The sequence below is a fragment of the Protopterus annectens genome, chromosome 3.part1, assembly GCF_019279795.1.
Source record: "Protopterus annectens isolate FY-2018-M chromosome 3.part1, PAN1.0, whole genome shotgun sequence".
NCBI classification, from domain to species: domain Eukaryota; kingdom Metazoa; phylum Chordata; order Ceratodontiformes; family Protopteridae; genus Protopterus; species Protopterus annectens.
The window spans coordinates 805,310,028-805,321,365 of record NC_056732.1 but is presented as its reverse complement, the minus strand read 5'-3'; the positions used below and the strand labels follow the sequence as shown (position 1 = coordinate 805,321,365).

General features: G+C 36.8%; 1 protein-coding gene across 1 annotated transcript in view; it reads right to left on the bottom strand.

The window, feature by feature from the left end:
* The window catches only part of LOC122797723 (1,25-dihydroxyvitamin D(3) 24-hydroxylase, mitochondrial-like), a 199,638-nt gene that overhangs the window by 129,443 nt on the left and 58,857 nt on the right, over nt 1–11,338 (bottom strand). Inside the window, exons 2-4 of the mRNA XM_044066253.1 lie at nt 5,742–5,862; nt 1,359–1,574; nt 1,070–1,260 (exon numbers count right to left, since the gene is read on the bottom strand). Coding sequence (XP_043922188.1) covers nt 1,070–1,260; nt 1,359–1,574; nt 5,742–5,862 — 528 coding nt within the window. The remainder of the gene's footprint in view (nt 1–1,069; nt 1,261–1,358; nt 1,575–5,741; nt 5,863–11,338) is intronic.

Here is an 11,338-nt window from a genome sequence, read left to right as displayed (position 1 = left end):
ACTAGTACTTTTGGTCCGTTACTTATAAAAATTGTGGGTCTGGGGGAAATTATTAAGGATTGACGTCACTAAATAATTACAGACATTTGAGTTTCAGACTTTGTATCCTTCAGAAAATGTATGCCAACACAGCACCTTTTATTCGCACAACTTTCTAAGTTTATAAGAGCAATATTTAAAATCGGTCCCTGTTTTTGGAGACTTGGTCTTCCCATTATTTTGGCTTTGTCCAGATTCCTTGTGCCAAGAGGTAGGGAGGCATGGTTAGTGTTGTAAAGGAAAATACGTTTTATTTTTCTGACGTAAATATCGCTGTACTTCATATTATCTGTCAAATAAAAACATAAAACTACAGTATAGTGATACACAAATAACGACGGGAAAAGAGAAGACTCCTCGTAGTTTCGTTATTCTGTCTTATATATAGCCCGAGAAATACAAACGGAGAAAGAGCTGAAACATTTTCTTTTTACCCTATGTAATAAAAGTATACACTTATTTAATTTGGCAGATGCTTTAATGTGAATTTCGAGGAGATAAACATATCTGCTCTTAATCAATACTAAAACTACTCTTCTTAAAAAGCATATCTTCCCTGTTCCTTTCTCTTAGACTATCTGCTTAAAAAAAAAAAAAAAAAAAAAAAAACTTGTATTCAACTGTTTAACTTGTTATTTAAAGTGATGTGATATCTGCCTATTCTATGTCACAGGATTTTGTGGACACCCATTTTTCTTTACTGTGGAGCTGTAATATGTGTCTGTTTTGTTATTTAAACTGATGTGATATCGACTTGTTTTGTGTTGTTGGAATTTAGAACACCTATTCTTTTACTATGGATGTATAATGTATGTGCCCTGCGATTCTATTTTACGTCTGTATTTGAAGCTTTTCTGTGAAGGCGTCTGCTGAGAACGGGTTCTTCTGACCCAGTCGGACTATCCCGGTAAACAAATGTCAAATAAGTAAATAAATAAATAAATAAATAAATAAATAAATAATGGAAAATGCATTGCATATAAGTCTGAATTGTATTAATCTATACATATAAGTCACTAAAGTTACTTACAGTGTAAGGAGACCGTAGGATTCGTTTCTGAAATCTAGGTACACTTTCCATGGTTTTAGATCAAGCCTTTTAGGGTAGACACTTTCATTTCTATAGAAAGACTCCAGCAACACCGGATCTCCAATGTGGGCGGACACGAAGGACCCCATCTTTAGCTTGAAGATGTTGCCATACGTTTTATGATATTCACACTACATAACACATATGAATCAATATGAGACAATTGCCTGTAATATACTAAATGACAATTTCAACAAGAAAATAAAACTCATGGCCCCATATTTCGTACCATTATCCTATGCTGCTGTTTCAGTCCACCTTTCCAAATGATTGACACTAGATTTCCTAGCAGAGGCCAGCCGTCGGGACCAGGAAGGCAAGAAAAGGGAAGCGGCGAAGGTGTACTGGAAGGGGTGTTTAGGAGGGGTTGTGTTGGTTGTGTTGTTTGCACGTTAATGAAATCAGAGACTATATTTTGTCTTGATGGGTCTGATACCGAAAATAACTGAGACGAAGAACAAAACGTGGAGGATAGCTTCAATCTAAGGTGGTACTTCTCAAAATGAGAAAACAATGGCAAAGTATAAAACATCTTGGATTTAACTAAAGAAAGCTTTGTATTCCAAAAGGTGAGCATGACTCGTGCTAAGGTATGCAGCTTGCCCCAGCTCAGTCTTAACACTTTGAAACGCTCGGGTTTTAAGGCAGGTGGCAAAGAAAATGCTGGTCAGAGATCACCGTGCATCAGACGGTACAATAGGAATGCTCAGAAGTGTTGGATGTGCAGGGAAGAGATTTGCCAGATGGAGGCGGAGTGAATTGAATTGGAGGAATTACGTTCATGAAATGCTTGTTCACTTTATCTCTGCCAAACTCTCGAGAAAAACCTATTCTCAAGAGCTGTGCCATAAGTGCACAAGTGAGGACACTGGCGTCAGTGCTGCAATTCAGGAGCAATCTAATCATTGCCAACTAGCTGCAAGAAAGAAAGTACAGAGGTGTGTTACTACAAGAAAAAAAGGACCGTTGAATCATTTTTTCCTAATGAAGGAATCTTGCGTTTCCCTTCTCCAAACAATAACGTGAATAAATAAATAACTATAAATCACAGTGCAATTAAAATGTATATATATTTCAATTGAACTGACAGTACAATAAACTTTTTCTCTTTTTTTGTAAGCAATCACTAATTTCTTGAAAGATTCTGGCTTTTGTGTAAGCATTGTGTACTCTTATAATGCGTGTTTAAGTAGTTGAATCGCACTATTAATTTTGTTTTCAGAATTAAATTTACCTAGTTTGAAAATTAATTTAACATAGTAATTCCATGGGGTTACCTGTTTCAGTGAACATTAAAACAGGTTCCAAGACATTTTTGTTTTATTTACCTCTAAGTCCTTCAAACTGTTTTCTAAGTGTAGCATGGCAGTACAAAGATTTAAATCAGAAATGTACTACAGTGTGCAATGTTAATTAAATGGTAATCAATGGCTATAAGAATGCAATGCAAATGAAAATATGTGTCATATTAATACATTTTACTAAGAGATGTCTACACATGAATTTTGTTGTTCCTATTTTTTTTAATTGTCAATGTTCATCTTAATTTGCATTGGCCTTCCTGACAGAATAATTGAAATCACATTTATTGTCAATGTTCACCTTAATCTGCATCCATGATCCAGTCATTTGAACAATTCCATCTTTATGTGCATGCATATATTAAGGTGCAATTGTGTTACTGTTAACAGTAAAATAAGCTGGAAAGCCTGTAAACATTAAAGCTGAAGAAATGTTCTGTGCGAAGGTATTATGTACAGCTGACATTCCGTTGGAAATACACATTTTAATTATTATTTTAATATGGTTTATCTTTATTTTGTGCCTTACCATGTATGCTAAATTGTATGTGTTGGCCTACTTAATCCTGAAAGTTTGTTAACTTTTTTTCTGTTTTTATGCATTCATCTGAATCAATTGATTATTTTACTTTTGTGGATTAAAATTAAGTCAAAGAGGCAATACCCTTCCCACACCTCACTGCATACACTGCAACTCTGTGGAGACTACATCCAAACCCAGACCCAATAATTACAGTTAGTCCAATAAGTAACCTCAGAATTAATAATAAAGGTCCTCTTCCCAGCAACCCAGGTAACAACATGCTAAAATGTATCAAAATAACAGAACTGCATACATTCATATCCCATCATAACAAGAACATAGTCATAATTTCTAAAAGTTAGTTAAAATCACAAAACAAAAACAATGAGATTCTCCACAAGGTTGCATCAGCCTTTGAGCAGATCAAAAAACAAAACAAAAAAAAGGATGTGTTGCTATCATATACCCAAATAACCTACAAATATCACTACACCAGCAACAGTATTTAACAATGCTGAGATTCTCAGCTCCTTAATGAAACTCAACCCATTTAAGACCACATGATCATAGTGCTATATATCACCCTTGGAAATATTATCAACACTGCAAAAGACATAGGGCTAGATTGAATAAACCCAACAAGGCTCACTAAAACTGTATGCACATCACTGTGCAACACACACAAGGTAGCACATTGTTTTGCATTCTGTCAGCAACTCTACACAATATGCAGAGGCATGCAAACACAGTAAACATCATGGCATGCTAATTACTGCATAAACAGTTGAATTATATGCTAATTAACCAATCCAAAATGGCAGATCTGTTCAACAAGCTATTAAGCAATCGTATGCAATTACAGTAGCCTTTTGCCTTGTACTCTAAAACCTATTGGAATGCAGCCACAGAAACTACACAGCAACAAAAGAATTCTAGGGGTTGCTGTTGCTTTTCTGCATCTCTATGTTCAAGAAGCTTAAGTCTATGCTGCTGCTGACAGAACTCGTGCAAGGAGGAAAAGGGTATTTGGATTATTTAGACTCCTTTTAACTTTTCATGGTCTGCATGAGGTGGAAATAGTGGACCACTGCAGGGTGGATAGAGACACACTTCAGGAACTCTGGAACTTCTGTTGTCCTCACCTTATGGCAAGAGCAAACTGAGGGGAACCAATACCTGTGGAGACCAAGGTATGTGCAGTGCTAAGAATTTTATCCTTACAGGAACCTTTCTATGCGTTGTCGCCTCACAGTAAGATGCTGTCCGGTTCAATTCTCAGCTAGAGCATCTTCTGCCTGGAGACATGCATGAATGGGCGTACCTTCGTTGAAGGTTGTGCGTCAGGCCTGGCAAGCCAGTACGTAAAAATCAACTGCCAATCATTAGCGGACCGGAGTTCCGCTGTGGCGACCCCTAACTGGGTAAAGCCGAAAGACACAAACAAACAAACAAACCTTTCTATGACACACAGGGGACATGCTGGGTGTGCATCAGAAATCAGCATCCAGAATTCTACACCAATTCTTGAATGCTATGCAACAGCATGCCAGCGACTGTCTGTCTGTCTCTCTCTCTCTCTCTATATATATATATATATATATATATATATATATATATATATATATATTTCCAATTTCCACAGGACAGAGCTAGAATTAAACAGGAGTTCTACACCTTAGCGCACTTTCCTAAGGTATTCTTAAGGTCTTAAGTGCCATAAACTGCAGGGACATTGATATCAAAGCACCACCTGGGGAACAGGGAAGCATCTACATCAGCAAAAAGAGGTTCCAATCCATTAATCATCAGGTCATGTGTGATGTTAAGGGAATCATCCTGAATGTGTGTGCTGGAAATCCTGGCAGTTACCACGGCTCCCATATCTGGCATAATTCACAGCACTACCAGACAGAGTCAGCCCTGAATGAGAACAGTTGTAACTCCAGGACTATCAAGTTAAGTTGAACCTTAAAAGAAAAATAAATGTGCAAGAACTTGAATGAATTGCAGATACCTGCATACTGTTACTTGTAAATGTAGAAAGTGTGTGACTTATCCAGCAATGACATCAATATGTGATATGATGGACTTCTGTACTATATATATATTTATGCAGTTTAACAATCAACATGCCTCATGCATCTAAAATACCAAGTATAGAATAGGTGGTCCAGACCCTACTTTTCCCTGCATTCCCAGAGGTGGAGCAACAAGTATGAATTTCATATCAATGATGTCAAAGAAGGAATCACAAAACTAAAATGTTGTAATAATTCAGAAAAAAATTCCAAATTACATCACCAATACATATCTTAAGCACTCAGTTAGCTGTCCACCTAGTACACCAAACATATACATATGTAACCCTGAATCCAAAAGACGCAAACAAGATGATGCACAGTTATCATCATTTGCACAGGATGGGGAGGAGGCCAAGGCTGACAACAAAGCAATGAGTATGTGCAAGTAAGAAACATGGGCAGGTAGAACTGTAGATAATATCAAATGGCCACTAAAAGAGGATGACCTGCAACCCTCATAGATGCATCATGTAGCTGGTATGTGTGGGGGGTCAGTATGGGCACTTTATGTGAAATGAGTGTGTGTTGAGTGTCAGAATGAACACAGTCAACAGCTGTGCTAGCACTATGTCTTGGCATGTCAGACAGGTGTGAGTCATTCATGGTAGAGGTATTGGTTCATCATTGTCACCCCTGACAGTGAGAAGTGGCTCTGCCAGGAGTTACACTGGCAGGTCTACAGCCATGGTCATATGTGCTGGTTTTACCTGAATCTGAGCAATGTCTGCTGCAGGAGCTTTCCTCATGACTAAGCCAGTTCCACAACCCCATGGCCTACCACATCTGGGTGTGGATACATCAACCACTGATGGAGTGGTGGAAGCAGTGCTAATAAGGGAGCAGGATTGGGCACAGTTGCATTAGTTTACACCAGATGATGTTGCAGCCATACAGCCACATGGATGCTGTCACCCTCCCAGCAGAAATTCTATCACAGACACTGCCAGTTCTAGTGTGACATTCTTCCAATCCATTGAACCGGCCACATGGTGGAGGCAGTCACACACGTTAGATTGTGACACATCTAAAACTCTAAGCTTGTCCTCAGTTGCCCTAGTGGAACATGCCTGTGCCTTCATGATGGCTCTATACATAAATCAAGTGGCATGTAATGACATACCAGCATTAGATGGAGTGTGGACAACTGGCCTCCTCTGAGCACCTCTACCAATCTTCCTGCATGCCACCTCACTCACAAGTTGGCTACAGACACAGTCAACTGCCACTGAGTCCACAGTAACCACACTATCCTGATGAACTGTGTCACCTTCAACCTGTCCACTATCTGAGGGCTTAGTGGAATGGGTATGCTTAGGTATACTGACTGCATCCGAAGGAAATCAAAGGGGTGTGTGAGTTACAATCTGAGTGTCAGACTGAAGTTCTGAACCCGCAAACTGTGCCTCCATTTGCCCACTTTCATCATCAAACCCTACTGATACTCAGATATCAGGTGATAGGAGTTGTACACTTACATGGTCAGAATCAGCTGTGATAATAAGCAACAAATAAAATGTATTTGGGCTTTTTCCAGGAAGGGGTTGCCACAGCAGATCACCAGTCCGCAGATTGATTGGCAGTGGAGTTTTTATGGTGCCAAGTTGCCAGAACAGTTCCCAACCTTCACAGAAGGAACATGAACTCACACACACCTACCTGCATGTCTTTAAAACTCACTCGACCACAGGAGGACTTGCAGACTCCACACAGAAGGTGTTCCAGCTGAGAATCAAACCGGAGAACCTCTTTCTGTGAGGTGACAATGCTAACCACTATACAACTGTGGCCTAATAAGCAACAACTACAGGAATAAAATTACTACTGCCTTAAATATTACCCCAAATATCTTAACAAAACGTGACACTGGTCACGCAACTGCAGATGCTACAGCAATACAAACACACACTGCACACACCCCACACATACAGATAACATAGCTAAATAATGGTTAGTTATAAGAAAAGAAACATTTGCTTACCATGTGCAGATGTCTCAACACTTTGTAGGCAAGATATTCCCAGAAGAAATGAAGCAATGAAGGGATGGCTATTAAGCATCACAATGGGAATAACACAGGGATAGTAAACAAACAAGTGGCTATATGCCCTGTAAGAAGCAACTGTAACTGAAATTTGTCTGACACGTCCCCCCACCCCAATGTCCATTGCCCCACTGTCTTGTATAACTATGAAATATCAATAGGTACAGATATAAAACATGTATCACCAAGCAGTAGCAGCCACATTATATATATTTAGTCTAACAAAAAATAATAAAGCAATCCAGCACCAATGCTACCAAATAAAGACTTTTTAATAAAACAAAACATTTCTTTAAATTTTAATTGTTTATTTGCAAAATAATAATTGAGTCACATGATATTTAATTGCTTTTTAAATTGCCTTTGAAAATGTATATAAAGATATTTCATTTAAACCATGCTTATTTGCCTGATGAAGCTATCTATAGCAAAGGTTTTACTTGCTTTTATATGATTGCTACTTTTTTATTAAAAAAAGTTTTTATTTGGTAGCTATGGTGCCAGATTGCATTATTTTTTTTCATTTAATACATGATCTTTGGGGTCTCTGGCTTATCTGTGTAGCAGAGCTTTTTGCTAATCTATATATTTTAGTCTACAAGACAATACAATGTTCCCATATGTAAGCCTACCTGGAATCTGCTCCTTAGATGCACCTCACTTCTCCGCCACATCAGCACCAACATTGATCACATTTTTTTTAATTTCTCCAAATCCTTTAGATTTCTAATACCATGACAGGAATGGATCCCATTCATAAGTCAAATTTTGATTAAAGTTTATAAAATTGGTATTGTTTCTGTCTTTGATGTCAGCCAGAAGTGCTCTTCACATCACTTGCAATGTGCCCAGTAATGTCTGCAGTTCATATGGAATTACATATATTGATAACATATCTAAATGTGATTGTATATTCTTTATTATAAGACCTGTTGCTCCTACTGCTATTAGAACTGTCTGGGTATCTTTCTTCCACATTGCTCTCATTTCTGCCTGCAAATCCTGATATTTCATAACTTTGTGTCTCTCTGTACGCAAGACACTATAGTCACTGGATGTAGTGAATTCAGTTATCAATGCTATTTTTGTCATGTTTTCTTGGACCACTATATCTGGTTTTCCTGCATCTATCTTTTGAACTGTTGGCAATGGGTGATTCCTTGTGATGTAGACTTCATAATTTTTTATGATGCCTTGTGGATCATGTTTCCAGTGTTTTTCAGCTACTTCAGTAGTATAATGTTTGCACAATCCCTAGTGCAACAGTCTTGCCACATTATTATGCCTTTCAGTATACAGTCCTTCTGTCATTATCATATCACAACCTGCTTCCAATTCTGTTTTACAATACATTCACCAAGAGAAGAGACTCCGAACAGGAAACTGGACTTAATACTCTTTATTTAGCGCTTTCGTCAGTATTACACTTAACTTCTTCAGAATAAAATCATGTGACACAACTCTTCATTATATAACCAGACTGGGCCAGGTGACTTAATTAAACACTTAAACTTTAAACAGGGAGTCTGCACAAGAACTTACCCTGTCATATGACATTATTAAATGAAGTTAAAACAACCCAAGTATAAAAAATAAAAAACATACGTTACATGAAATGCAGAGGTGAAGCCTATAATATCCTGACAAAATGTGCATGCATACATCCCTTTCCCTTTTATTTAACAAATTACTCACCACATTATATATGATACATGTACATTTTGTCAGGATAATCTATATGTATAAATTATGAATTTTCTGTGGTTTTAACTGAAAAGCATAATATAATTCAAATAGATTTTGCCTATGCATTTCATTTAACGTGTTTTTTTTTATTTTTATACTTGGGTTGTTTTAACTTCATTTAATAATGTCATATGACAGGGTAAGTTCTTGTGCAGACTACCTGTTTAAAGTTTAAGTGTTTAATTAAGTTACCTGGCCCAGTCTGGTTATATAATGAAGAGTTGTGTCACTTGATGTTATTCTGAAGAAGTTAAGTGTAATACTGATGAAAGCGCTAAATAAAGAGTATTAAGTCTGTTTCCACTTCGGAGTGCCTTTTCTTGGTGAATTTATCAGTTTTGGTGTTTCTTTTGTGTTATTTATCTGTTTTACAATACCTACATTTGTCTGTTTCTCTCACATGTTTAATGGACTTTGTAAACTAACATGTACATAGCCCACTGTCTTGGGCTACCAATATTAACCTTTCATCTTTTCATTTGAATTTGCCTCACTTAACCATTCCTGTGTACGATCCTGATCAACATGAGATTCTTCCAAGAGGTTTCTATACCTGCAACTACATTTATGCATTTCTCACATTTATGGCCTTCTCATCTGATCCTTCACCTTATATTCTTTCTTATGTTTTTTTTTTTTTTTTTTGGCATATTCAGTTGCTGCCTGATTTTTATCTTCTTCTGGTTTGATTTACATTCCTCCTTGATGTTGATATGCTTCTGCTAAATTAAGACGGGAAGTCATCTTAGATTTATTCTCCTCATTTTTCAAAACTTTCACTATATTTGGGTCTTGTGAGGTCAGCAGATATGTATGTAGTCCCACAATTGCAGCTCTATACATTTGATCAATTTCAAGGAGGCCCATACCCCATTCGGAATGGGGAATATATACTTTTGGCATGCACTGATTTTTATAAATCATTTGATGAGCAAGAAGCACCCTTCTTGTTTTCCTGTCTAATCTATCCAACACCATTTGGGGCCAGTCAATCATTGCAAAACTGTAAGTTAGGACAGGCAGAGCAAATGGGTTTATAGCCTGAATTTTATTAGATGTCAACTCTGTGTTCTGGATTAATTTAAGTCTTCTAAAATATTCATTACTAAGTTTTATTCACATTTGTTCATGTTTTATTATTGATTCTTCATCAGTTCCCAAATATTTATACGCTTCCTTTTGCTCAAGTTCTTGTATATCACATTCTTGTCATAAAAAATGATGTTTTCTTGGCGTTGCAGCTTTCCAGCCTTAAAGGTTGCTTTTACACATTTATCAAGACCAAATGACATTCTTATATCTTCCAAAAATTTTTGGACTACTTGCAGCTGTGCTTTCAGTTCCTCATCTGATGAACTATACACCTTTAAATCATCGACAAAAAGAAGATGAGAAGTCTTTACACTTTGTTGTTTTCTGAAAGACAAATTATACCCATGACCTAATCTGTTAAGTAGAGAGCTTAATGGGTTAAGGACAAGGCAAAAGAACAACATTGACAGAGAATCACCCTGGAATATCTCCCTTTGGATTTTTATCTGTGCAATAATAATTTGTCCTTTAGCGTGGCTTAACTGTAAAGTGGTTTGCCACTGTTTCATGGTTGCTGTGATGTAGTTTATCAGTGTAGGGTGTATATTATACATTTTTAAGCATTCTTTTATCCATGAATGTGGGATACTGTCAAATGCTTTTTTGTAGTCAATCCATGCCATACTTAGATCATTCCCCTTTTTACAGTTCTCCACTATCACTTTATTTAACAACAAATGATCCTTTGTTCTATATGACTTTCTTTTATTGCCTTTTTGTTCTACTGCCATAATTGAGTTTTCTTCTAAATGACTATAAACCCTGTCAGCATCCTTTCCAATGTATAGCTTATACATCATTGGAAGGTAAGTTATTGAGCTATAATTCTTGGGGTAGCTTGCAGGTTCACTCTTAAGTAGGAGCATTGTTTTTGCTGTTGCTAGACAGGTTGGTGTCTGTTTGGGGTGCGCATATAGATAGTTCTTATTCACGGCTAAATCTTCACGCAGTGATATTAATACTTTTAACCAGAAGTTAGGTACTATATCTGGACCTGGGGTTTTCCAATTAGAGGCTTTTCTTAACTTTGTTTCAGTCTCTCTGCTTGTTACTTCATCTCATTTCATATCCTGTACCTTTGAACTTCTTATTCTTTCTTTTACTTCTTCTATCCATTTAACATTGTTTGTATGTTCCACAGGATCTTCATAAATACTTCTCCAAAATGTATCTATTTCTTCTTTTTTTTGGTTGTATTTCAATTCCTTTTACCTTGTTTCCAAATTCTCTATAAAACTTTTTGGGTCATCAATAACTTGTTTCTTTTGTAGTTTTCTTTTATATTTATCAGTGCATCTTCTAAGTTTTTTTGCCTGTGCTGATATCTTTAGTTTATTATTTCCGATAGTGCATGATAAATCCTGATGTGTTATAATACTGCATACTGCTTTTATCATGTCTATCTTTCTCAGTATTTTTGTTGAT